The sequence below is a fragment of the Trifolium pratense genome, linkage group LG3 (genome assembly GCF_020283565.1).
Source record: "Trifolium pratense cultivar HEN17-A07 linkage group LG3, ARS_RC_1.1, whole genome shotgun sequence".
Taxonomy (NCBI): Eukaryota; Viridiplantae; Streptophyta; class Magnoliopsida; order Fabales; family Fabaceae; genus Trifolium; species Trifolium pratense.
In genome coordinates, this window is record NC_060061.1 from 23,488,238 (window position 1) to 23,515,954 (window position 27,717).

At 33.8% G+C, this 27,717-nt stretch overlaps 4 protein-coding genes across 4 annotated transcripts; all 4 read left to right on the top strand.

Moving 5' to 3' along the window:
• The first annotated feature begins 254 nt into the window (after positions 1 to 254).
• LOC123914808 lies at positions 255 to 1,318 on the top strand. The gene is made up of 3 exons (XM_045965981.1): positions 255 to 401; positions 921 to 1,253; positions 1,295 to 1,318. The coding sequence occupies exons 1-3, from the start codon at positions 255 to 257 to the stop codon at positions 1,316 to 1,318; spliced, it is 504 nt and encodes a 167-aa protein (XP_045821937.1).
• A 3,069-nt stretch (positions 1,319 to 4,387) lies between these two features.
• Positions 4,388 to 5,473, top strand: LOC123914809. The gene is made up of 4 exons (XM_045965982.1): positions 4,388 to 4,436; positions 4,512 to 4,567; positions 4,699 to 5,133; positions 5,222 to 5,473. Exons 1-4 carry the CDS (start codon positions 4,388 to 4,390, stop codon positions 5,471 to 5,473), a joined length of 792 nt encoding a protein of 263 aa, XP_045821938.1.
• Positions 5,474 to 6,036: 563 nt separating this feature from the next.
• LOC123914810 lies at positions 6,037 to 14,960 on the top strand. The gene is made up of 20 exons (XM_045965984.1): positions 6,037 to 6,049; positions 6,142 to 6,293; positions 6,369 to 6,633; positions 6,735 to 6,831; positions 7,325 to 7,454; positions 7,541 to 7,695; positions 7,763 to 7,883; positions 7,979 to 8,155; positions 8,239 to 8,307; positions 8,399 to 8,676; positions 9,281 to 9,330; positions 9,420 to 9,509; positions 9,606 to 9,666; positions 9,757 to 9,896; positions 10,129 to 10,206; positions 10,297 to 10,356; positions 10,451 to 10,898; positions 10,981 to 11,909; positions 12,009 to 13,226; positions 13,315 to 14,960. Exons 1-20 carry the CDS (start codon positions 6,037 to 6,039, stop codon positions 14,958 to 14,960), a joined length of 6,177 nt encoding a protein of 2,058 aa, XP_045821940.1.
• A 5,024-nt stretch (positions 14,961 to 19,984) lies between these two features.
• Positions 19,985 to 24,455, top strand: LOC123913071 (beta-galactosidase 13-like). The gene is made up of 16 exons (XM_045963671.1): positions 19,985 to 20,080; positions 20,184 to 20,363; positions 20,441 to 20,533; positions 20,631 to 20,774; positions 21,026 to 21,120; positions 21,238 to 21,343; positions 21,434 to 21,637; positions 21,823 to 21,996; positions 22,079 to 22,257; positions 22,390 to 22,499; positions 22,613 to 22,722; positions 22,853 to 22,960; positions 23,084 to 23,188; positions 23,371 to 23,516; positions 23,655 to 24,003; positions 24,095 to 24,455. The coding sequence occupies exons 1-16, from the start codon at positions 19,985 to 19,987 to the stop codon at positions 24,218 to 24,220; spliced, it is 2,325 nt and encodes a 774-aa protein (XP_045819627.1). The 3' UTR covers positions 24,221 to 24,455.
• Positions 24,456 to 27,717: the final 3,262 nt, after the last annotated feature.

The following is a 27,717-nucleotide window of genomic DNA, read 5'->3' on the forward strand; positions in this document are numbered from 1 at the left end:
TCTTGGAAATGATAACATTCTTTACAAGAAATCTTCTAAAACCTTCTAATATCATGTTTTGTAATCATTCCTATTCAGCCACTCTTATTGGCTGTACCTCTTTCTTGGGACTAAGCAAACTTCTTATTGTCTACACTCTTCTTCACTCACCAAAATCGTACTCTCTCTTCATTAAATGTTTCTACCTTACAGTCATTCAGCCATATCACCCCAAATTCATTTTTTTCCATCCAAAAAGATTATTCTTTCATAACATGGATACCACAAGACACTCTTTCATCAACTGCGCAACTTACCTAGATGTTGAATCTGCGGAAGAAATCGATGAAGCTCAAGGTTCATGCGTACACAAAATACTCAGCAACATCCATACCTTCCATATGGAATATGATCCTCATAATGTATGTCTTTTTTGTTATGCTCTTTTTTTTTTTCAATTTACATGTTGAGCGTTGTGACTGTTTTGTGCTTAAGCTGTTTAGGGACATGATCCATTCATTGTTGCTGCAAATAAATCATGATGATGATGATGATATTTTCCCAATTTGTTAGTTGTTTTGTTGTATTGATGCTTTTATACTGTAATGACAACCATCAGCTATTCCCTACTTCATGAAAATTGTATGTATCTAATATTGTCTTTAGATTGGTTGGTGGTAATAGTGTATCTGGAATTATACTTCAATGTTTCTTTATATTTTAATGTTCGTTATTGATTTGTTGATACATGATTTTAGCTTGGTACTGAAACCAATAGAAACATGTGTTGCTGACTCTAAATAGATTGTGTTCTTATGTTTATCATGGTAATACTTGACCAAACTTGTGTGATATGTTAGTGTTTTTACTTATTCCATGTAATACTTAGTATTCTAGAGGAATGATTTTAATATAAGATTTGTTATTTTCCCTGTACACAGAGGTTAGGAAGATTGCCTAAGTGTTTTGTTCGTGAGTTTGGAGACTTGATTGGTTCAAGTGTCATTCTGCAGGATCCTAATAATAATGAGATCCAGGTTCGTGTCTTGAAAACAACATCTAATGAGATGTTTTTTGAGCAAGGATGGTTGGTTCTTAGGGACTTCTATGACATATGGTTTGGAGCTTGGCTAACCTTTACATATGTTAATCCCAATCTTCTTGCTATAAGTCTTACAACAAGATGGGGTGTTGATGTTAAGTATCCTTCCCATGACCCTCCACACAAGTTTATGTTGGAAAACAACATTGCCAGTGCCAACGCTGGGCCATCTGTATGTCTCCAATCATCCTCAAATGGTGCTGTGTTATCAAGTTCCTTTATCCATTCTTACCTTAAGAAATTGACCTTATATGATGTTGAGTCTGGATTCTTGGTATGTATATACTTTAATTTTTTAAGTTGTAAACATAATCAATGAATTTTATGCTGATTGTTAGTTGTATTGTTCTTTTTACACAGGTGTTGCCTTGGTATGGCTTTGGTGAATTTGCCTTCGCATTTACTTTCAATGAAGTGGTGTTGGTTGATCATACTGGGTGTCGTTATCCATGTCGCATACAGTTTACTGTGGATTCTAATGGTGAGCTAGCTTGCAAGGTTTTTGGACGTTGGAAGGATTTCTGCAGAGAACATTGTTTATCAGAGGGTGACAAAATCCGTTTTGCTGTTAACGAGCCTACACGGAATCATGTTGTGTATGTCTGTGTCTATCCTCAGATCGGAGTTGAGACAACTCTCAGTTATCCTCTCAGTGATGGTTCCTATTTACCCCTATATATTTCCCAGCAATATTTTGTGGCCTTTCCTTGATTTATGTGTGTGTAATTTTTGGATTGTGTGTTCTCTATGAATATGACATTGTGTGTAAGTCTAAGATTTTGAATGAACCTTCCAATGACAGTCCATGTTTTGACTCTATGTTTTTGAATTGTATCTTTATTGTTCTTTTCTAAACCATATATGTTTATCGGGTATTGCTCCTGCTAATAGGATATTGTATGGTCTTGATATGTTAATTTTCTTCTAAATTAATACTATATAATTTGGATGCTGAATTTTGAATGAAGACTGTATTTTTCACCTTACAAATCATAAGATTGTGGGTGTGTGTGGAGAGGGAGGGTGAAACTGCATGTGTTAATAAAATTAGACTTGCAAGTTATATTCTAATAATTGACAAAAAATTATCTCTGTATCTCATTGAGGCAGTTCATATGCTGCTGTTGTTTTTAGCAGATTCTTGGTCTACAAGTTACAGTCTATTTCCTATACCTGCCTCATACCTTCCCCGTTAATCTCTTTTTCTATTTTACAGTCTCTATTGTCCATAATTCTTACAAATTAGGAATTGTTTCTGAGTCAAATTTTGTTGATTTTTCCTTTTCCTTGATCACGGCAAGGGCAAAGCTTCATTCATAACAACAGAATTTCCATTAACACATATATAGTAGTTTCTTGGTTTACAAGTTACAGTTTAATGTTGTTTTTTTGATGCACTCTAACTAGCAATGGTGGGAGAGGTATTAAAGTATCAAAAAAAATAACTCTAACAAAGTTTCTTACTTAATAAATGTCTCATTTAGATATGATCACCAATATCTTAACATGTAAGTATACGATTCTTGCATATAAATGGTGTGGGAGTCTTGGATGCGTGGAAAAATACCTTCCCCGTTAATCCTTATATTCTTACATGTTAATTAACACCTCGGGGTAGAGATAACTGAATCTATATTAATTAGTACCTTGGTCATTCCCTATACCTGCCTCATAGCATCAATAAGTATATGTCAATCCTTTGGACTATCCATACAGAGTATCCATTTCCCCTGTTCATTGTTGATTGAAATTTAGCAATTTCGCCAGTCAGATTAGATGTTGATTCAGGGTATCATTTCTACAATGGATGCATCCAACTATGTGTATAACAACAACTGTTAATCGAATGAGTTCAACTAACGCAACAATTGCGTATATTTCTTCATTTATTGAAAACAAAAATATAGTGGGTCATCTCATATTTTATCCATATTCATCTGCTGTTTTGTGTGTGGATGAATGAGCGATGTGGATCATATACGTTTTAACCTTGCAATCATGTTGACAGTTGATACAAGTTAATAATCCATTAGTCTGATTGATTATCTCCCTATGTTTTATTTCAGGCTTATTGATGACTTTCTCTTTAAATTATGATGGTTATTCATAATTTTAGGCCATTTGCAAAAAACGCTTGGAAAAAATGTAGTAGCTACCCCGAGTTTCCCTCTCAGTTGTGATGCCTCGAAAACCATTTAGGTTTGGTAAACTATATCATGAACCTGTGTTCTTAATTGGTCATACACTTATCTTATTTGTTCATAGTTTTTTATTATCAATAGTCCTTTAGTATATTAAAATTTCATTGTTGGGATTTAATCCTGTAAGATCATTATTGCTTTATAAGCTGGAATCAGCATTGAATAATCACTTGATTTGTTGGTTTAACTACCATCTGTATATATTGTTAGTTAGGGTGACCAACATTTGCTGTAATTTGTGTGGTTGTCTGTCCAAATTGCAACTTATGCAAAATCGAAGCTTCTTAATAATATCCATCACCTCCGTTTTGCCCAATGAGATGCTAAAGAGTGACTTTAGATGCAAAGGTTGTCTAGGTTCTACTGTCATAATTATACCCTATGCTTCATTGAGCCAATACAATTGTAACTGCTTTGCTTCCATACTCATTGCAAGTACTTTGGAAATATAAACATCCATTTGATTTCTTAGAGGATCACGCATGTGATATGTTAACAGCTACCCTATAACAAGGTTACATGCCATTAGTATCCTATGATTCCTATTTTTTGCCTAACAAGACACACTTTCATCATTGTCTTGCGCTCCATACCAAAACAATACTCATTTTATGCATCTTATTGAATTTTTCTGATATATATATATATATATATATATATATGTATACTTAAATTGTATGATCTATTTTTGTAATTTACAAATTACTACATTTAGATCTAATTATCTTGCATTCTATTTGAATTAGAATTGACATAAAAATTACAATAACTACCTCAGAGAATTCATATAATCTTCAGATTGATTGTAATTTACCCTCAAATTAATGATATTAACCATAATTCATTTCCCTGCACACACTAAATTACTTGCTTACAAGGCTGTACAAAGAATACTAATAGTCTCAACAAATCTTTTTCACGGTTTACATTGCTATAATGATTTCACTACATGACCTAAACCTCCACCTATCACTTGATCAAAACCAATAAACTTAACTACTCTAAATATCACTATATATATGGTTTGTTTACGTGTGTTTGCATGACACAGAAACTTGGCATCTTAACTCTAAATATCATTACATACGTTCACACCAATACAGGGATGGCAAACAATACTCTTGAAACCACCATTGCCTTACATTCTTTGAGAGGTATCTAATTGTCATTGTTGTATTTTTTCACCTATTCCTTTGAACATTGATGTTGATTATTAACTTTTTTTACAGCTCCTTTGGATCCTTGTCCCATAACAAATGAGGAAAAGTTTTTGAATGACATGAGGGTGAGGTATCGTACCTATTATGTGGAATGCAATGTTAACCATGTGAGGATAGTTGATTTATTTCTTAAAAGTAAATGTGTTAACTTCTACGTTAAGTTATTTTTACTGATCAATTTAGTTTATCTTGCTAGGGTTCTGTCAAGCTTCCAAAAATGTTTGCCGATGATTTTGGTAATGAGATATGTCGCATTGCAACTTTAGTTGATGCAAAAGATAATCACTTGGAAGTTTTAGTCGACAAGATTGACGACGATGTTTATTTTACTCGTGGTTGGGCTTCTGTGAGGAGTTTTTATGAGATACGTACCGGAGCTTGGATCGTGCTTATTTATTCGGGATTTGGGCATTTCGGAATTACTATCCATGATAGACTTCAATGCCCAATCACGATCCCAACATTCGCACCTCCAATGAGATTGATGATTGATAGGCTGCATGTTCCTCCTTATTTTGTTGATGATTTGTCGGACAATCTCGATGATCTATCATACACCCATGATGATCGTTTTTTCGACGCATCGTTTGAGAAAACGTTGAATTACTTTGATGTTTCCAGTGGTTATTTGGTACACTATTCAACTTTAATTTTGATAACATTTCGTGTATTTTGATATTTTGATTAAATCTAAATTTGGTTCATACAAAATGCTGCAGCTTTTACCATATGAGGGGTTTGGAGAATATGCATTTCATCAGGCAAGCACTTCTATCAAACTGGTTGATGACTACGGAAACGCTTGGTCTTGCAGTTTAATCAGCGTGACTTTTCCATGCAAACATTTCAAGATTGGTGGTCAGTGGAGTAGACTGGTTGCTGCAAGGAGACTGACTGTTGGTTCTACTGTTACTTTTGGTGCTCAGCCAGATGCTAACAATGAGACTATTTATCTTATTTTAGATCCTTAGTCTAGCATTAAGAAGTTACTGCCTCATTGTATCAGCAATTTATTTGCTTGCTTTGTCTTGAAAATGTCCTTTGTTCATCCTTTATGATGCAACTCTTGGTCTCTTGTGGTTGACTTTTGAATAGTCTATGTAGTTGCTAAACTTTTGTGGATGTAATTTGTTTAATGATCAATGAATTGTATCTTTCTTTTAAGTATTTAATTTAATGCAATTCCATTGCCAGCCTTTTATTTTATACGAGTTTGATCTCATTCCTAATTCATTTCTTCCAATTTAAGAAACATAATCAAGTATATTTAAATTGATTGTTGATTATTGATTATCAGTATAAATTATTTCCCTATGTCCCTCTCCTCTTATAACCCACGCCTCTACTACCCTAGCTATACTTATTTTGGCCAGTTAATTGCCAGATTGACATCATTGCTTAAATCCATCTTTATTGCCATGTGTCTGTCATGCAGGTATTTCATTTTACATGTAAACCCAAATAGTTCACTATAAATAGAACTTACCCAATCTATTGATCCCAACAAGCACATTTTTACCACTTCTTCCTTACAATGACTAATTCAGGTCAACAAACATTTTACCACCATAATTTTCCATGTCTATTTTGTACCTTAGTTTCTAACTGTCAATCTTGATCCTGTTTTTTTATTTGACAGGCATGTATGTCAAAATGACAAAGATCTCTGAAATTACCAGTGGAAAAATTGATTTTCAACTCAGGGTACGGGTGATCAATTTGTGGTCCACCCCAGATCGTGCTAATCCTACTGAAGATGGGGCTCTCCACATGATTTTTCTTGACAAGGATGTATGTTCTCTCATTGTGTTTAAAACAGTGATTGTTTCTCAATCCTATTTTTCCTAATCCTCTTTTTATGTGCAGTGTGGAAAGATATATGCAACAGTTAGGAAAGATTTGCTAGCTCAGTTCAAAGATGACATTGAGGAGGGAGCTGCTTATGTTATGGAAAGGTTCATGGTTGCTAAGAATGACTCTTCTTTCAAAAGCACACCTCATAAGCATAAACTCAATTTTATGCGTGGTACTAAACTCATTAAAGTAAAAGCTACTGAAATACCATCAAACCATTTCAATTTCATGCCTTTTCATGAAATTCTCACCTCTACTAAAGAGGATCAGATCCTTGGTAATCTTATATCCTTAATTGATTATGCTACTTAGTTTGTGTACAAGTAAATTTGTTGGGTTATTGCCTTTATACGTTTTTGTTTTTAAATACATTTTTAGATGTTATTGGTCATGTTGTTGAGAAGAATGCCATGAAAGAAACTGAGAAAAATGGCAAGACAAGTAAAGTCATGGATGCTACTCTCGAAGATTTAGAGTATGTTTATTTGGCCTGTTCTAATTTGTGCACTGTACCCTTTCAGTTTTTAGATGTCTTGTGCATTAAGTTATTGTCTTGTGTGTTTATTTTGTAGAGGAAATAGAATCCATTGTACCTTGTGGGATGATTATGCTGAGAAGATGCAACGTTACCTTGATAGCAATGATCCATCCCTTCCTGTTATACTTATCTTTCAGATGTGCAAATTGAAGAGATATTTTGGTCAGTCAAATTTTTACATCATTTACATTTTTTTCATCTTATTTTTATACTATGTTATTTGAATTTAGTTTACAACCATATCTCAGGTTCAATGGGAGTTTCCAATTCTTTCTATGGCTCAAAATTATTCTTAAATGCTGATATGCCTGAGGTTGCTAGCTATATAGAAAGGTGTTTATGCTGGCTTTGATTTTTCTCTGTATGTTTGGTTGTGTTTATTTAGTCAACTGCATAATTTTACTTCTTTATTTTATTTTGTTTACAATAGAATGAATGTTGCGAATGTGGAATTAACACAAGTAGTGAGTCAGATGTCTGGACCAACTTTACTAAGTATTGGCGATGATTTATTGCAAACACCTAGGATGACAATCGAGGATCTCATTGAATCCACTGAGGTTACAATCAGCTATCCTTTTGTTTTTGGTTGTCTTGCTTTTCTATTCACTTATTTATACGTTCACGTTTCTTTTCTTCAAACTAGAAATGCTATGGTTCCGTTTTGGCATGGGCTTGTGAGTTTGATATGGATGCTGGTTGGTTTTACCAAGCCTGTACTAAGTGTGCTTCTAGGATCAGTTTTGTTGCAGGCCAACTATATTGTGACAAGTGCAAAATGCCAAGAACTGCCATACCAAGGTAACAGAATTGAAAACAATTCACACTTATATTGACATATCCTTAATATTGTTGATGTGTATTGCAGATACAAGGTCAACCTCCAAGTGATTGATAATACAGGTTCCATTACTTTTGTTATGTTCGATCGTGTGGTTTTCCAGGTTGTAGGGCTCACAGCACAGGATTTGCTAGACTCTATGAATAATGTAAATTTTTTTTTTAGTTATTCTATTTAATTTGAGATGTGTTTGTTAACTATATTACTTGAGTGATTTTTTGCCTTATTTGTTTATCTATACAGGATCCTAACTCTACTGCTTATCCACAAGCCCTTGATGTGTTTATCAATAAGCAAATGCTATTCAAGGTTGAGGTGTCTGACGCCAATTTGTATCGTAATTGGCGTGCTTATACTGTGAAAAAAGTGACTGCTGATGAGGATATTATAAAGAGTTTCTGTGCACTTCATGGAATAGAAGTAGGCTTCCATCAATGTTGGATTGAACATTATCTACTTTGTCATTCACTCATATTAAATTGATTGTTATGTTTAAATTTCAGATGGATGACCATGTTGAAGATACCACCTTTGAGCAATTTGTATGTGATTTGGGGGATCATAGTCCTTTGGTAAGGTTTTGGTATCTTTAGTTACATTTCAATTGAACATCAACACATGTGTTGACTTATTAACCAGCCATTTGAAAATGACCATCTCTAGGTTGCACTTGATGGAGTTGAGTCAAGCAATAATGTCCATGACAAGGTTTCTACTTCAGTTCAGACTCCAACCAGTAAGTTAACAATCAAAGATGCATCTGTCATTGATAAAGGTGGTCCTTCCTCTTCTGAGAAGCCAACTGTCCAGAGGGCTATTGAACTTGGTGAGGATGATGTGACTCTAATTGGTTCAGTTGATCCACCAACTAACAAGTCAAAGGGAAAAGAAGTTGCTGAAATTGGTGGAGTCAAGCTTATCCCCACAAAAGAAACTAAGCTGTCTGCTGTTAAAATCAAGGACTCTAATTAGTCATCTGATAAAACATGTCTACAATCATGCTGGATTGGAATTAGTTTCTTAACTATGTGTTGTAGTGCTACTATTTGTTCGTGTGTTTGGAACATTTTAATAAGTTTGTTTGTACTTTCATGTTGTTTAGTAGATGCTTTATAATGGCATCCATCAATGTAGTGTGTATCTTTTACTATCTAATAAATTTCCTTTGCTGTTCATGATTGTGTCCCATTTTATTATTGTTTCTTACATTTCACTTTGTGTACGGATTTTAGTTTATTTGAATTAAGGTACATGACACATATTTGCGCTTCACTATCCTATGGTTAATATCTGCTTCCTAATAGTCTTTCTTATAAAAAAAGTAGGACCTATAACAATAAGTTAAGTTGTCACACATGTCCATATATGATTGGATGGATAAATATAATTATCAATATCCATCTAAGAAATACAGTAAGAGAGCACATTATAATTTACATGCATTTACTTCTATATATACTGTATTCCTTCCACTCATATTTTTATCCAATACATATCATATATTCTTTAACAACTATTAGTCTGTAAGAGTGTCATGACTAACAGATTTGATCTTTCAAATAATATAAACTGTTATCAAGTGGATCATCAGATTGGTATTGATTCATTACACGTTTTATGGTTTGTGATTAATTATTACATGTAATTTTGTTCTGATTACTCCTTTTGATGATGATTACTTCAGACAATGATGCATGGCTTCACTGTGAAATTGATGGTGATCAAGTGATGTGTGAATCTAATACCGAGCATTTTGATGTACCTTATGATTCAGGTAGTTCTTTATGATTTCCTTATTTTCATTGCATGTGTTGGACGATGATAATGAAGTTTTATAAATCTTTATGCCTCCCTTATTTCCATTATACAGATGAGATTTTGTTTAGCCAGTCTTCTCTTAATATAGTTGATCATACCACAATAAGTTTCAGGTGGTGATACTTCACTTCAATATGCAGTCCATCCTGATCTAATGATTTGTGAATCTAATACTGAACAACTTGCCATACCTTCTAATTCAGGTATGACTCTATATTTGCCTTATTTCTTTTGCATGTTATGGTCAGTAACAACAATGATATCTCACTTCACTCTACAGTCATTGATGGTTTCATGAGCTGTGAATCTAACATGGAACAGCTGGATATACCATCTCATTCAGGTATTACTTGGATCATTGCATGTATAAAGACAATCATTAATCTGTGACTCTTAGTTACTTTTGATTTCTCCTATATATTGTGAAATAGTATATGGTATAGTATTTTAGATGAATTCACTTTTTTCTCTTATCAGTTTCATTTTTATTGTGGAAAATGGATTGGAACTTAAAGTATTTATACATTATATTATGAAATAGGTTAACACTTCATAGCACAACTCTTTCATTGCAGGTGCTCATTACTACAACCATGTATCTGAAATGATGTGTACAACTAATTCCGAACAAACTGATATACCCTTTAACTATGGTATTGTTATCTTGACATTTTTTCTTTCTATGTGTATGATGATGTGAGAGGTATGTTAGTTTTAATATATCTGATTATGTGCTACTGCAGACGACGAGGATTTATTTAACTCAAACAATGATTTGCAGTTTGACACACAATCTCATTATGGTATTGCTTTATTTCCTACCTTAGTCTTCCATTTTCTTTCCCTTTTGCTTTAATTTATGCTTGATTGATATATTGTTGTTTACAATATCCGCAGCGGTTACCGCCGAATATTTTAATATCGGTCAGCCAAATTGTATTTGTAGAGATTGTGGCGCAATTATGTGGTATGAGGAACGCTTGAAGAATAGTTCTAGGAAAAACTTGAAGTTTACACTCTGTTGTAGCCAGGGGGACATAGAGCTTGCATCTTACAGCCCTTTGCCTGAGCCACTACGTTCTTTGTACCATGGTGGTGATGGTAGGAGTAAATTTTTTCTTGAAAATATAAGATCTTTCAATAGTATGTTTGCTTTTACATCTATGGGAGGCAAGATCAACACCGATATGAACAATGGGAATGCACCTCCTGCTTTTGTATTGAATGGTGAAAATTATCATCTAATCGGAAGTCTCCTTCCATTGCCAGAGAAGCCACCTAAGTTCGCCCAGTTGTACATATACGACACTGATAATGAGATTTCTAATAGAATGGCCGCCGTTGGGTAATTCACTATTGCAAGTTGCTTTTACATATTAGCCATTTTTGTTATTAATTACTGTCTAATGTATTCTTTTGATTTTTAGCATGTCAGATGATTCCACATGCTTGAGATCATCCATTGTTAGAGGTATCAGATATTCTCTGAACAATTGCGGTAATCCTTATGTCCGGACATATTCCATCATACGGGATACCATTCATTCACAAGGAACTCCAACGGTTAAGTTACGCATTTTGGGCAAGAGAGGTAGTGACGGAAGAAGATATAATCTGCCATCTGCTTCCGAAGTTGCTGCTTTGATTGTTGGTGATTTTGATGCCGCTGACTTTGATAGAGATGTCATTGTTCAAACACAATCTGGACTTCTGAAACGCATATCCACTTTCGAACCAGCTTATTGGCCCTTGCAGTATCCATTATTGTTCCCCCGAGGCGAGGATGGATACAGGAGAGACATTAAATTCAGAGATAAACCAGGCAAGTCTGCGAGGAAAAGACAGTTCATCACTCACTTAGAGTGGGTTGGTTATAGAATCCAACAGAGACGTAGAGATGAGTCCACAATTGTTTTTTCTAGAAGATTGTTTCATCAATTTCTGGTTGATTCTTTTAGTACAATAGAATCCGATCGATTGAGATACATGAGAGATCATCAAAAAGATTTGAGGTCCTCCATGTATAAGGGATTAACAGAAGCCATTCTTAATGGAGATTGTGATGCAAATACTACAGGAAAACGGATAGTTTTACCCGCAAGTTTTGTTGGCGGAGCAAGATACATGATACAAAACTATCAAGATGCAATGGCCATTTGTGCTTGGGCTGGGTATCCTGATATATTTATCACTTTTACTTGCAACCATAAGTGGCCAGAAATCGTTGATTTTTTGAAAGTACACAATCTTAGACCAGTAGATCGTCCGGACTTGATAAGTAGATTGTTTAAGATTAAACTTAACCAACTCATAAAAGACATTAAGGAAGGGAGTATTTTTGGAAAGGTTAAAGCAGGTACACTCTATAAACTCAATTAGACTTTTTTTCCTTTTGTTTGTTCTTGTGCATTACCTTTTCAAAACTCTTAGCATCATGTTTGTTTTTGTGTTTCAGTAGTTTACACAATTGAGTTCCAAAAGCGTGGTCTTCCACATGCTCACATTTTGGTTTTCCTTCATCAAATACATAAAATTGTTCAGCCAGCCGACATAGATAAAATAATATCTGCTGAGATTCCGGATATCAATCAAGAACCAGAGTTGTTTGGCATTGTGTCGGCACTCATGATCCATGATCCATGTGGTGAACAGAATAAGAAATCTCCTTGTATGCAGAAGGGCAGGTGTGCCAAATACTTTCCCAAAAAATTTGCTGGCAATACAGTCATTGATTCCGAGGGTTATCCTGTGTATCGAAGGAGGGACAATGGTGTATATGTTCAAAAGGGTGAATGTTTTGCTGACAATAGGTTTGTTGTTCCATATAACAAAAAATTGCTACTGAAGTACAATGCTCACATCAATGTTGAATGGTGCAACCAATCTCGATCCATAAAGTATCTTTTCAAGTATGTTAACAAAGGACATGATCGCGTAACCGCTGGATTCTATGGTGGTTCGAATGAAGGAGATGGCGATCGAGTTGTTGATGAGATAAAGACCTATTACGATTGTCGTTATCTGTCGGCATGTGAAGCTGTCTGGAGGATTTTTGTATTTGATGTAAACTATAGGGAACCATCTGTTGAACGACTAACTTTTCACCTCGAGGATGAGCAACCTGTTATTTTTCCTGATGATGCTTCAATTGAAGATATTGTTGATAAACCATATGCTAAATGTACTAAATTCATAGCATGGATGGAGGCCAATAAACAATATCCAGAAGCACGCCAATTAACATATGGCGAATTCCCTTCTCGATTTGTATGGAATAAGTCAGGTCGACGATGGACTCCACGCAAACAAGGGTTTTCAATTGGAAGGATTCACTTTGCTCCTCCCGGATCCGGGCAAAGATTTTACTTGAGGACACTTTTGAACTATGTCAAGGGGCCAACTTCGTTTGATGAGTTAAAGACAGTTAATAATGTTACATATAGCAGTTTCAAGGATGCCTGTTTTGCACTAGGACTTATGGATGATGATAGGGAGTTTGTTCATGCAATCAAGGAGGCAAGCTATTGGGGTACTGGTATTTTTTTACGGAGGCTATTTGTAGCCATGCTCCTTTCAGAGCAGCTCCATCGACCCAGTTTTGTTTGGGACAATACATGGGAGCATTTGAGCGATGATATACAGCATCGCCAGCGGCGATTACTCCGGCTACCAGGTTATTTGTGTTCTTTAATTGTGTTCCCTCACTTTTATATAATGACATTTCTACAGCAATAACAACTTGAATTCATATTTTGTTGTAGACTTGGTGTTGACTTCAGACCAATTGAAAAGTTACACTTTAGCGGAGATTGAAATTTTATTGCAAAGTAACGGCAAGAGCTTCAATGATTTTCCTGATATGCCACAACCAGATGCCGGATTAGTTCCAGATAGAGGGAATAGATTGATTTACGATGAGCTAAATTATGATACTGAATTACTTGCTCATGAGCATCGTAAGTTAATGTCAACCATGACAACTGAGCAACGAAAGATATATGATAGGATAATGTCAAGGGTTCAGGAAGATAAACCGGGTTTTTTTTTCCTAAACGGCTATGGGGGAACGGGAAAAACGTATGTTTGGAGAGCTTTGTCAGCAGCATTGAGGTCAAAGGGTGAGATCGTCCTAACCGTGGCATCAAGTGGTATAGCTGCATTACTAATTCCTGGAGGTAGAACTGCTCATTCACGGTTTGCGATCCCTCTAAACGTCAACGAATATTCGACATGCCAAATAGGTCCGAAAGATCATCTTGCGCAGTTAATTCATCGTGCCAAGTTGATCATATGGGATGAGGCGCCTATGATGCACCGACATTGTTTCGAAGCCGTCGATCGTACTTTGAAGGATATTATGCAAGAGAAGCGGTTTCCCTTTGGAGGAAAAGTTGTCGTCTTAGGTGGGGATTTTCGCCAGATACTCCCGGTAATACCTAAAGGTACACGACATGAGATAGTTCATTCTGCCATAAATTCATCTCCACTCTGGTCCTTTTGTGAGGTTCTTACTTTGACAACTAACATGAGACTCCTTGCCGGATGCACAAATTCAGAAATTGATAGAAGGAGACATTTTTCGGAGTGGATCTTGGGAATTGGTGATGGGAGTATTGGAAATGCGGATGATGAGTGTATCACTGTGCAGATTCCAAAAGATTTGTTGATTGATGATTTTGACGATCCCCTTGCTAATATTGTAAAGAGTACATACCCAAATTTGTTAGACAATATGAATAACTCATCCTTTTTCCGTGACAGGGCTATTCTGGTTCCAAGGAACTCGGTTGTTGATAGTGTAAATGACTACATCTTGAATATCGTACCAGGTGAGGAAAAAGTTTACTTGAGTTATGATTCTCCTTGCAATGACACTTCCCGGGTCAATACCCCTGACGATGTGCATACACCTGAATTCCTAAATACCATTGTTTCTTCTGGAATACCAAATCATAAATTAAGGCTAAAAGTGGGAGTTCCAATTATGCTCATGCGGAATATGGATCAATCTTGTGGATTGTGCAATGGGACAAGGTTGATAGTAACTAAAATGGGGACTTATGTTATTGAGGGAATAATTATATCTGGTAGCCATATTGGTGAACGAGTTTTCATTCCAAGATTGTCGTTGATTCCTTCCGATAAGAGGCTCCCTTTTAGATTCCAACGCCGGCAATTTCCGTTAAGTGTGTCATACGCTATGACTATCAACAAGAGTCAGGGTCAATCACTCAAACATGTCGGGGTATATCTTTCTCAACCAATATTTTCTCATGGACAGTTGTATGTTGCGCTATCAAGAGTTACATCCGATAAGGGGTTGAAAATACTAATAGCTAATGAAGCAGACAAAGATCTAGGGACAACTCGAAATGTCGTTTACAAAGAAGTGTTTCGAAATATTTAGTAGTTTTTTTTCCCGGATTTTTGTGATTTTAATGTACTTATTCCTAATTACTATTAGCTCCGATTCTCGCTATATATCATTATTATATTTTATATGAATGAATGTCTTTCCAAATGTCGACCGCATATATTCGCGGCATAACTTCTATTAATATTTCGAGATTTGAATGCTTATGTAATTATATTCGATATCACTCAGTCGTTACTATTTGTCGTATCATTGTATACTTTACTTAAAATCAATTATTATAAAAGATAAATAACACTCATATAATAAATAAGTCCAAAAAAACATCCCAAAAACTTCACCAACTGACTCACAGACCAAAAATTGGGCGACCTTCCAAAAATTATTTGTTTATTTAATTGTGATAGAACAAGAAATATAACCAGGTGTACTACATGCAACAGATTTATATTATTATCGAATAAAACAAACCATGTGTGCTATAATCATTACATTGAATAGCAAATTGATCTAGGTACTCTTTACCTATTCAACTACTCACACCTACATTACAGCTTTTTTTCATCTTCCCCCCGTTTTGAATATATTTCATCCTTCCGGTGAGAATCCCATCTGCGAGAGTCATCCAGAACATGTCCAACCTACCTGACATAGCCGGAGCTCTTGCTGATTTCTTGAATGCCAAAGCTCGTGATGGTGCTGCAAATGGTGACGATGCTGATAGTTACAGCAAACCATCTAAAGGTTTTCCATCTGTTGTTTTATTTCCCGTTTGTTTTTGCTATAAATTTATGATCTTGCTGGTGAATGTTGTTGATTATGTTTATTTTCATGGTATATCTAACAATTTTGACTTTAGGGTTTAAGGTAGAATCCATGAAATATAAGCTAACAAACTAAATAGGTTGGTCCCGTCGGTTGGTATGTTTTTAGCTTAATGAGATATGTTTTTGTTTATTATTTTGATATGTGGAGATTATATTTGTAATTATATTTTAGTGTTCACTGCTAATTTATTGTTCTATGTATGTTTTTAGTTTGTAATTATATTTTAGTGTTCCTCCCTTAATGTTTCTACTTATTCCATATATTACATTCCTTGCATTTTTAATATACACTGACCTACCATCTGAATAGTGACTGCATGTATGTCTTCTTTGTTTTGTTTATTATCAATGGTAATGGTCCTCAAAAACAACCAAAATAACTTCTTCATCCATCTTTTATAATAAAATAAAATAGTCCTTTTAGTTTAGTGTATCCTTAAAATCTTATGATCAGTTAAAATAATTTCATTTGCCATGGGTACTGGTTGGATTAGTTTTAAACCATGATTATGATCTATACAATCCATACTTGCTATTAAATACTGGTATATATTCTGACTTCCACTTTTCATTTTCATAACTTTCTTATTTTTATGATGAACTTTTATATTATATAGATATGAACCATCGGTACGACAAGACACATCCTGATATTCGTCCTTACTCCATGATGACAAGAACAGCATATATGGAGTACAATCCCATGAAGGTAAGCATTGGTGTTTTTTTAGGATGTTTTGGGGGAACCAATTATTGAATTGTAAATTGTTAAGAAAAACTGTGAGGGTGTTTAAGATATTCTTAATTGCCAGATTGATTATTTCCAGCTTGGATTGTCTGTTTTGCTTTGTTATTAATTGCATGGTCTTTCCATTCTGTTGCTCTTAATAATGTGATTATAACTGAGACATTTTCAAATACTAAACTTGAATGGTCTAATAATGTCTATTATCAGCCTGAACTATCTATTTTGCCTTGGCAAACATTTCATGGTCTTTTCATTTACTTGATGTTAATACTCTGATTATTGTGTAGAGTAGATAAGAACTCAGGACATTTATACATTATATATCATGCTTGAATGATCTCAAATTTACTTAACTTGGTCTATACATGTCACTTTGTTGATCATTATATATTGTGAAATAATACAGGGTGTAGTATTTTAGACAAGCCATTTAAAATTGCCAATTTGGATAAACTCAATCTTGCTAATGACCTCTTCATTGCCACATTTAATTCTCATATAAGTTGGCAATTATATTGTGAATATTTCAGCCAACTATTAGAGTAAACTAACCTGGTCTATATTTTTTGATTTGTTGGTAATTTAAAGCCCTTTCCATTTTCTTCCTCTTAATATTGTGGTTATGATGTAGAATCGAGGGAAGCTACCAGAAATTTATGCACGTGTTGTTGGGCAGTATCTTGGTGATACAGTTTTTTTACAGGACATCAACGAGAATCAAATTCAAGTATCTGTACTCAAAAAGAACAATTCAAAAATATATCTCACTCATGGTTGGTCTCGGTTGAGAGATTTCTATAACATCAATGCCGGCGCTTGGATTACTCTTTTGTTAATCAGTCCTTTTGTTTTTTTCATCCGGGTTCGTCACGTTACTGGTATGGAGATCACCTATCCTCATAAAACTCCTCCACATAAACTCGAGTTGGAGAAATCTTTCCTTGAATCATCTTCAAATGGACCTATTCCCTACTTTGTTCTTCCAGCAGTTTTTGCACACAGCCTGGAGAAAACTCTCACTATTTCTGATGTCCATAGTGGGACTTTGGTATGTTTCCTTACTTATGCTACAAGATCATCAATAGTTTTTATCCATCGTTAAACTGATGTTTAGTTATTCAACAGACACTTTATTGGAGAGGTTTCTGCCAAAATGCACTGCCTAATGAGGAGACTCAACTTAGATTAATTGATTGGCTTGGTAATACATGGAATCACTGTGATCTCAAGTTTGACAATGCCCCTTATATCAACTGCAAGATTTCAGGACAATGGGGTGATGTTTGCAAGGTGCATAATTTGGCTGAAGATGTAGTTGTTAAATTTGGCGTTACTCAAGCATCCAACAATAGGACCATTTACTTTAAGCTCGCTCCTTTCATTGGTGTTAGAACTACTCTTCATGCTCCTTCCACATCCGGCAACCGGAAGAAGTTTTACCAAAGCCAGTACTATTACATGCTCTAGGTTTTCTGCTAGCTATCTTTCAAACCCCTGTTTTGGAACTTTTTATGTAATATGTGGAACAAAATTGAAATTGTATACTTTTTGAATTCTTTAGCTTGCTCTCATGCTTTGAGACAAAGACATGCTTTTTTAGAGGTCATTGAATGAATATGCTTTGTAGAAAATATTATGATATCAATGATATTATCAATTTGATCAAAAACATATGGTTATCTTTAGCTTACTTTGACTAATATCAACCATGCTTGGCAACAACCATGCTTGTCATATAAATGAGGCTACTATAACCCCGTGCATCGCACGGGCCGGTTACTAGTTACAAATAAAGTCAAGGGTATTTTTTTTAGAAGAAACAAGTATCTCTTGGAATTTTTAAACTTAATTAATTTATACCTAAACCAATGTGAATCAACAGTCGGTGACCTGATTTTAAGCAATCACAAAAATATTTTCATTTTTGGGTTGATATTTCAATATGTTGTTCTTTGTAACAATAATTGGACCAAATATATTTCGTTGTTTTAACTGTTTTTTTATAAATGAATTCGCAAAGTCATTATAAACTAAACATACACATAAGTGGAGGAGTTAGACCTCGATTATGGCATTTGGCCTAACAATTTTGCCATTTTTTACCATTTTAGCTAGAACTTTTGGATATTTTGTTGTTTTAAATTAGATGTTTCTAATATGTACTCTTTTAAAAAAATTGTGCAACCAATATTTTAGTCATAAAACTTTTACACCTTATCTTCATTCAACTCCAGCATGAACAAAATTTCACATCAAGAATTATTGCGGCAAATGTTGCAATAAAAATTCTGAATAAGACCATTCCGAGAATTTCTAAACAATTTGCCACAAGTTGAGAAACAATTCATTTTACTATGTGTTTCATCTACATTAAACTTAAGAGTATCCATAGAAGGAGGATCTCATATAGGAATGATGATCGATGGACCTAGAGCTCTCCATATAAACCACTTAAACAATTCATATTTAATTTAATCTCATATTAAAAATTTCTAATTTTTTGTGGACGGAATTTTTATAATGTTTTCAACATGGATGCAAAAAATCTTTCAAAAAATAAAAAATTAAAGGATAATTCAACATGTTTCATTTCAACAGATTTTAGTACGGATTAAAATTACTTTATGAATAATTTTTTAGGGACTAATTAAATTGTGTAAATTTTTTATGGAGAACAAAAAAAATAACTTCATAATTTATAGGGACTAATATGTGTGGGGGAGGGCACATGGATTAATGATTGAATGATGGATTGGTACCCTACAAAATATAGAAATGTTACAATATGCTAAAATTAGTCCCTTGATGAACAAAGAACAAGAAATTAAGCCTCGTAAATAGGTGACTAGTGAAAGAAGTATAAAGCAAAAACACATTGCTATTGACTAGGCTTAATCTTGGCTTAAGACAAAGCAATTAACTAAAATTATTCACAACCAATGATTTTGCAATTGATATTCAAAACAACAAACCGAATTTTCCTCTGAGCCTTTCTTTATTATACATATATGTTACTTCACCTCACGTTAGTGTTGCTATTGCTATTGAAATGAAACATCTACTAAGCAATATTAACTCTTCCTTATAACTTCTCATTTCAACTTTCATTTTTCATATTCAATTCATGATGTTAATTAATAATATGTCTTTAACTCTCAAACTTTTTTGTATTACCTTTCTTTCCATCATCTGCATTGTTTATGCCGACAATCCAGCTGCTGCTTCTGCTGGCCCTCATGGAGGCGCGAAAACTATCACTTACGATGGCCGGTCACTCATGATCAATGGAAGACGAGAACTTTTCTATTCTGGTTCCATCCATTATCCACGAAGCACACCAGATGTATGTTACTTCTTCGTCAAGTAACATTATATATGTCTACCTGTCTATTTATTTATCTATCTATCTATCTATCTATCTATATGTTATACTACCACGACAATATTAAATATTAAAAAAATGATGATTGCTTGTGTTTTAGATGTGGCCGGATATTCTTGAAAAGGCAAGACATGGAGGAATAAACTTAATCCAAACGTACGTGTTTTGGAACGCTCATGAGGCTGAAAAAGGCAAGGTAAGAAAATCATTTCTGGAACTAGACCTATTGGATATCGATATATTCAGATTAATTTGTTGTCCTAATTCGTGACTTGGTTTGTTCGACAATATATATGCAGTTAGTTTGGGAAGACAGATATGACATTGTAAAGTTCATTAAACTCGTACACGAGAAAGGAATGTATGTTACCCTTAGAGTTGGTCCTTTCATCCAAGCTGAATGGAATCACGGAGGACTTCCATATTGGCTAAGAGAGGTTCCTGACATCATTTTCCGATCTAACAACGAACCTTTCAAGGTAATCAACACAGTGACATGTTCTCCATGTATAACTTAATTAACAAAATGTGAAACTAATACTTTTTTAATTTTCAGAAACACATGAAAGAATATGTATCAACTGTTATTGATAAAATGAGTAAAGAAAAACTCTTTGCTCCACAAGGAGGCCCTATCATCTTAGCACAGGTTATAATTCTTCCACATGATCCTTTTCCTAAATATCATATTATATTTGATGATATATATATATATACTCACATTGTTTATTATGTATGCAATACAGATTGAGAATGAGTATAACCATATCCAACTTGCTTATGAAGCTGATGGAGATAACTATGTTCAATGGGCTGCAAAAATGGCAATTTCACTAAATGTTGGAGTTCCATGGGTCATGTGCAAGCAAAAGGATGCTCCTGATCCCGTGGTATGTATTTCGATCGTTGAATATGTCAGACGGTGTCACTATCGTCCCTGAATGTATCAAAATCATCCCCGAAAGTATCTTTTACTAATAAGTTTTGGTCCTTAAATGTGTCTTCCGTGAGTTAGTTTGGTTCATGAAATTACTAACAGAAGACACACTCACTCAATTAAGAACCAAAGGGACTATTTACATAATTGTATTGGCATAGTTTTTCATTTAGTAACGTAAAGCCGATATATTACTTTTGGCAGATTAATGCATGCAATGGAAGGCATTGTGGTGATACATTCACAGGTCCAAACAAACCATACAAACCAGCCATATGGACTGAAAACTGGACTGCTCAGTAAGTATCACAATTTGTATAAGTTGTTTGCATAAGTACTTTTGCCGCCAGATAAGCTCAAATAATTCAATCGAAGCACGCTCTAAGTATATATTTGTTGGTAATTTGCAACTACAGGTATAGAGTATTTGGAGATCCACCATCTCAAAGATCTGCAGAAGACATTGCCTTCTCCGTTGCTCGCTTCTTCTCTAAGAATGGATCTTTAGTCAACTACTATATGGTAAATAACATTATCATTCCAAATTTTCTTTAGATGAAACTAATCATAAGCACAATGTTTCTCACTCAGCTCAATTTGAAACTTTTGTAGTATCATGGTGGAACAAATTTTGGTAGAACAAGCTCTGCCTTTACAACAACCCGCTATTACGATGAAGCTCCTCTTGATGAGTTTGGTTTGCAGAGAGATCCAAAATGGAGTCACTTGAGAGATGCACACAAAGCTGTGAACCTGTGTAAAAAGGCTCTACTCAGTGGTGAACCTACCACACAGAAACTTAGCCAGTTTCATGAGGTAAGTATCTTACATAGCCTTCTCAAAATGTTGTTCATTATGTTGTTAATATATATTGTGAAAAATAACAGTTTGGTCAAATTCTGCTACGCAATAGCCGCTATTTGAAAGCACCACCGTAGGGAAGAAATGTATGTCATTGTCGATAACCATTTAAGCTAAGCGGAAATTTACAAAATATGCAGATTATAACCTTTGAAAAGCATGGAGGTGGAGGTAATGTATGTGCTGCTTTCATCACTAACAACCACACCAAAACACCAAAAACAATACAATTCAGAGGTACAAACTATTATTTGCCACCACGTTCGATCAGCGTTCTTCCTGATTGCAAGACTGTGGTCTTCAACACACAAAATGTAAGCTATTACAAGTAACTTATTTATATTTCATTAGTCTTTTAGCCTTTAGTTCTTGTAGCTAACTACTTTTAATAATCAGATTGCTTCACAACACAATTCAAGAAACTTCGAGAAGTCAAAGACTGCAAATAATTTCAAGTGGGAGGTGTTTCATGAGCCAATTCCAACTGCTGCGGAATTGCCAGCCAAACAAAAACTTCCTGCAGAACTTTACAGCTTGCTTAAGGACACCACTGATTATGGATGGTACACCACAAGGTGAGTTTATCTTAAGCGTTTTTTTAAGCTATTACATAAAGCTTATATAAGTAAACTGGAAACAACTTATACATGCACTTGTGAATGTTAAATGAGATGAGACTTTGTGAAACTAAAATTTATATAATGCAGTGTGGAGTTGGGTCCAGAAGACTTACCAAAGAAGAATGACGTATCGCCTGTTCTTCGTATTCTGAGTCTTGGACATTCACTACTTGCCTTTGTAAATGGACAATTCATTGGTAAGCACACATCACATAAATTTGAATTCCAAAAGGAAATGGCTCAATCCAATGTACTTAGATTGATGTGTTAATAGTCAAGTAATTATAATAATTTTCTTCATTGTTTTAAGGATCTAATCATGGAAGCCATGAAGAGAAAGGTTTTGAATTCCAGAAACCTGTAAGTTTCAAGGTTGGAGTTAACCAAATAGCTATCTTGGGTTGCTTAGTAGGATTACCCGTAAGAAACTAAACATTTTCCCTTCTTTTTTGTTTTTGGTCTTAACCCTCCGGTTTTGGAGGAAAAATATCTGATAATCCGAAGATCAGCCGAGAAGTAATAACATTTTTCTATCCCTTTTAACATACAGGATAGTGGAGCATACATGGAACACAGGTATGCCGGACCGAAGACTATCACCATCCTTGGTTTGAATTCCGGAAAAATTGATCTCACTATTAATGGTTGGGGAACACAGGTATCAATCTGAACTTTGAAGCACTGACACAGACACAAATATCAGATACTGACAAAAAAAATTAGAAAATAAATTAATTGAATGTAATCACGGATGTATAATTGAATTGGGGACAATGTACAGATTGGTCTCAAAGGTGAGAAACTTAGCATTTTCACTGAGGAGGGATCAAAGAAAGTAGAATGGAAAGATTTAAAGGGACCTCCATCAACTCTCTCTTGGTACAAGGTATTAGTTATTTATATTAAAATATGTTTTTCGTCCTATAAAATTACGAATTTTTAAAAATAGTCCCTACAAAAAAATTATTCAATTTTAGTCCCTTGGCAATACATGTTACCTCTTGTTTGTAGAAAGATTCAATCAAACACCTATGAATTCATTTATGATTCCATACTTTAATTTTGCAGACAAATTTTGACACTCCGGAGGGAAGGGAACCAGTTGCTATCGGAATGGATGGTATGGGAAAAGGAATGGTTTGGATCAATGGCCAAAGCATTGGTCGTCACTGGTTGAGCTACCTCTCTCCTCTTGGAAAGCCTACTCAGTCAGAGTAAGTAAATCTTGTTAAGAGTCTCACAACGGGGTATTGTAAGTGGTCTTGGTGCCACGATCCACTGAGATTCAGCCCTTGTCGCTATTTATTTATTTCTTTCTTTCTATCCATTTTAAGATTGTTGCTTTCTATCAGGTACCACATTCCAAGATCTTTCCTTAAACCAAGAGGCAACAACTTGCTTGTTATATTGGAGGAAGAGGCAGTAATTCCAGATAAGGTTGCCATCCTAAATGTGAACAGAGATACAGTATGTAGTATAATCACAGAGAATCACCCTCCCAATATTAAGGAATTCTCAAGTAAGAAAAAAGAACTTAAACCTACTTCGGCGAATCTGATTCCAGAAGCTATAATCAAGTGCCCAAACAAAAAAACCATTTTGGCTGTTGAGTTTGCAAGTTTTGGTGATCCTACTGGTTTCTGTGGAGGCTTTATTATGGGAAAATGCCATGCACCTGCCACCAAGAAGATTGTTGAACAGGTAATTACAGCTCTCATTTCTTTTTTGCAAACAAACTAACTTATGTTGTGTTGTCACTAGCTAACATGTTTTGTGACTTAATTTTATGCAGCAATGCTTAGGAAAAGAAGGTTGTGCTGTTCCAATGACCAAAGCAAGCTTCACCGGTGGTAATGATGGATGCCCAGATGTGATGAAGACACTTGCAATACAAGTTAAGTGTGGCTACAAGAATTAGAAAGAGTTTTGATTTGGTTGGTGAAGTTGATTGAGTACATGAGCTCAATTTTTTGTTAGTTTTTTTCTTTTGTAGCAAACAATATATGTTAACATTCATGTTTGTATTTGCAAATAAATATTTTCTTACTTCCATTTAGCATAAGAATTGTAAGAATTCATTTATGTAAAATAATTTTACATCAACCGTGTATATAATAAATTAATCTTTAAATACATGTAGCAACTTATCTCTATTTTATACAATCCAATTTTTTTTCTTATTCAAGATACAATCCAATATGTATTTTAAAACATGTTTGTTAAAGTGGATTATAGTTATGCTTATATTATATAAGTGATGAACATGTCTTTTTCAAATGTGTGTTACTGTCTATATGTATGTATAGCATTGAAGTTTTGAGTTAGTTATTAAAATATTACATATAATCTCATACTAAAATTTAAAAAAAGTTTAAATAAATTTAAAATAAGTTTTTTTTTCTTTGAGAAATAGATTACTCCACATTGGGGGCTCAAGCCCTCACAAGAAAAATAGAAATTTCCATTAGTAGTAATATTATACTCTCCCGTCTCAAATCTTTGATCTTTTAAAAGTTTTGCACATAGATCGAGAAATAATAAATATTTGGTCATTTTTCCTCTTACTTTATCATTTTTTTCCCCTTACTTTATTAAGAAACCAAAGTACAAATGGTAAAATATCATTATTTATATTTTGGTTTCTTAAAAGAACCGGAGTCTTAGGACAAAAGTAAAATGCCAAAAGGAACAAAGATTCGTGAAAGAAGGAGAATATATTTTTAAGCCTCTGACTAGATCAATAGTCCACTAACCACCAATTTACTTTTACAATTTCCAATTTTTCACTATCCCAATTTCCCGAACTGAATTTTTCTGTCATATACAAGAATTCATATTCATGCAGTTAGACATTGGAGAATGTGTGATCATATGATCAAACGTTCAAAATTTAAACTTCTTTTTTTAATTAATACCTACGTCCCTAAATATAAGATTCTATTCATATTTTAAAGTGCATATTAATGAATAACTTTTTGTTCCCAATGGAAAATATGTAATAAATACTCTAAAAAACATTATCTCACTATCTATTTTAAAGGATAAATTTGTAAGACAATATAAATTGTCAACAAGTTTAATACCACAATCAACTTTCTTAATCTTCATAATTTTTTTAATATGGTCTTATATTTAGGAACAGGTGTAGTATAAAAGAAAAAGAAAAAAAAAATTGCTTATTCTCTAAACCGTCTAATCAAGATTGCACCTTCTACACCATTTTGATTGCATAACTATGTACTTGTTTTTCTCAAAAAAAACTATGTACTTGTTATTGACCGTGGTGGATCAATTTTCCAATTTTCTCCCATTTTTAGATCAAAATAACTTTACTATTTATATTTTAGATACAAAACATATCGTGTATCATATATTTACACTATAAGGAGACATTCTCTTACTTCTCCGTCGTTTCACCTCTCGATCTCCTTCATTTCTATGTTCTGTTTTTAGGTTTCTTCATCTCTCTTCAACTGTTTTTTTATTTTATTTCTTTTGCTATACTTCAATAGTTATTGTTTCCTACCGTACATGTATACTTTGACATGAAATATATACTGCTTTAAAATAAAAATAAATTGAAAATAAAATAAAATATTAGCATATAAAAATTAATTTAATAATAATATATAAAGGATATATTACATTAAAAAATTTAAATTACTATTTTAAATATAAATTAGATATAAAATTTATTATTAATTAAGAATGTATTTCTATGTCAATTTACATTTATGAGTTAGTTGAACCGTTAATTTTACTAAATACTTCAATTAGCTTATCAACTATAAGTTATCATACATTAGTCATCAACCATCAACTATAAACTATTAATTAAACTTACCAATTATCTACTATTTTTACCGAACAGAGCATTAGACTTTCATCATATTCTTTCTTTGAATGGTAAAAGAAGCTATTATTTTATTTTTAACAAAACAATATTCAGTACATATGATATTCTGATTTTTCTGTTTACTCAATACATGTGATATTTTGATGGGGTCTTATGTTTTAGTGTTCGTCAAAAATTTGCATCGCAAGAAGAGGAAAAATGATGTTAAGTAGGGGAATTTTAAATTATAGAATTGAATTTTAAAATAGGGAAATTTTTTTTTCTACCCCAACATTAATTTTGAATGGACGAATTTGCCCTCATATATAAACTAAACCCTGAAGAAAAAATTTGGTTACCGGAACACTTTGAAAAAAGTGTTCTGATATGTAAATTTTTTTTTTTTACCTAAACACTTTGAAAAAAAGTGTGTAGGTATGTAAAATTTTTTCAAATTTATTTTGTTACCTACACACCGTGGAAAAAAGTGTTCAGGTATATAAAAATTTTCTAATTTTTTTTTGTTATCTGAACACTTTGAAAAAAAGTGTGTAGTTATGTAAAAATTTTCCAAATTTATTTTGTTACCTACACACTTTGGAAAAAAGTGTTCGGGTATGTAAAATTTTTTTAATTTTTTTACATAAATAGCCTATTTTTTTACATACCTTAACACTTTTTTCCAAAGTGTGTAGGTAACAAAATAAATTTGGAAAAATTTTACATACCTACACACATTTTTTCAAAGTGTTCAGGTAAAAAAAAAATTACGTATCAGAACATTTTTTTCCAAAGTGTACCGGTAACCAAATTTTTTTCTTCAGGATTTTAGTTTATATACGAGGGCAAATTCGTCCATTCAAAATTAATGTTGGGGTAGATTGACAATTGTTGGGGTAGAAAAAAAATTTCCTAAAATAGGAATGTTGTATCAACACAACTACTAGACACACATGTATAACACCGTTTCGTTGTCTCTCTCACCTTGCCCTATCGTTCCCAATCTAAAAAATTACCGAGAATCTAGTGATTGTGGTCAGCTAAATCTAGGAGGATAGAGAAAATGATGAAAAGTGGTGCAACAATGGAGTGAAAGGAGATGTATAGAGTTTTTTTTCATGGGGTTTTAATGTTTTATAATGCACACCTTCACATAAGTGAATAAGTGAATGGGTATGTTATAACAAAACTCATACATAAAAAACTTAAATTACGATTGTCATCTAAGGTGATTGTGGTCATGCTAATGCACACCTTCACAAAAGTGAATGAGTGTGTTATAGCAAAACCTCGTCCATCGATAATATATAGTGTTGATTGCTAATATTTAATAAAAATCAATGGCTGAAATCAAACAGTCAGTGGATGGAGAGGAACCATATCCCTGATTTTAAGAGACACACATCACATGTACTCTTCTATTCCCCAATAAATCTAAATTAATATTCTCGCACTAAAATCTAGTATATGAATATGCGAATAAGATTTTATGCAGTCCATTTTGCACGCAGTTTCACACGGTTTTGAATCTCAACCGTCTGATCATTAATGAATGGTTCAGATTGTAAACAGTTGATTTT

Bases quoted from the DNA above. Each gene is read 5' to 3' on its own strand.
- LOC123914808 (XM_045965981.1), top strand. From the start codon at position 255: ATGGATACCACAAGACACTCTTTCATCAACTGCGCAACTTACCTAGAT. The intron at 402-920 runs GTATGTCTTTTT...CCCTGTACACAG, and splicing joins TGGAATATGATCCTCATAAT to AGGTTAGGAAGATTGCCTAA. The intron at 1,254-1,294 runs GTATGTCTCCAA...TGTGTTATCAAG, and splicing joins GTGCCAACGCTGGGCCATCT to TTCCTTTATCCATTCTTACC.
- LOC123914809 (XM_045965982.1), top strand. From the start codon at position 4,388: ATGGCAAACAATACTCTTGAAACCACCATTGCCTTACATTCTTTGAGA. The intron at 4,437-4,511 runs GTATCTAATTGT...CTTTTTTTACAG, and splicing joins TGCCTTACATTCTTTGAGAG to CTCCTTTGGATCCTTGTCCC. The intron at 4,568-4,698 runs GTGAGGTATCGT...TTATCTTGCTAG, and splicing joins AGTTTTTGAATGACATGAGG to GGTTCTGTCAAGCTTCCAAA.
- LOC123914810 (XM_045965984.1), top strand. The intron at 6,634-6,734 runs GTAATCTTATAT...ATACATTTTTAG, and splicing joins TAAAGAGGATCAGATCCTTG to ATGTTATTGGTCATGTTGTT. The intron at 9,510-9,605 runs GTAGTTCTTTAT...TCCATTATACAG, and splicing joins TGATGTACCTTATGATTCAG to ATGAGATTTTGTTTAGCCAG.
- LOC123913071 (XM_045963671.1), top strand. From the start codon at position 19,985: ATGTGGCCGGATATTCTTGAAAAGGCAAGACATGGAGGAATAAACTTA. The intron at 20,081-20,183 runs GTAAGAAAATCA...ATATATATGCAG, and splicing joins ATGAGGCTGAAAAAGGCAAG to TTAGTTTGGGAAGACAGATA. The intron at 23,189-23,370 runs GTATTAGTTATT...TTAATTTTGCAG, and splicing joins CAACTCTCTCTTGGTACAAG to ACAAATTTTGACACTCCGGA.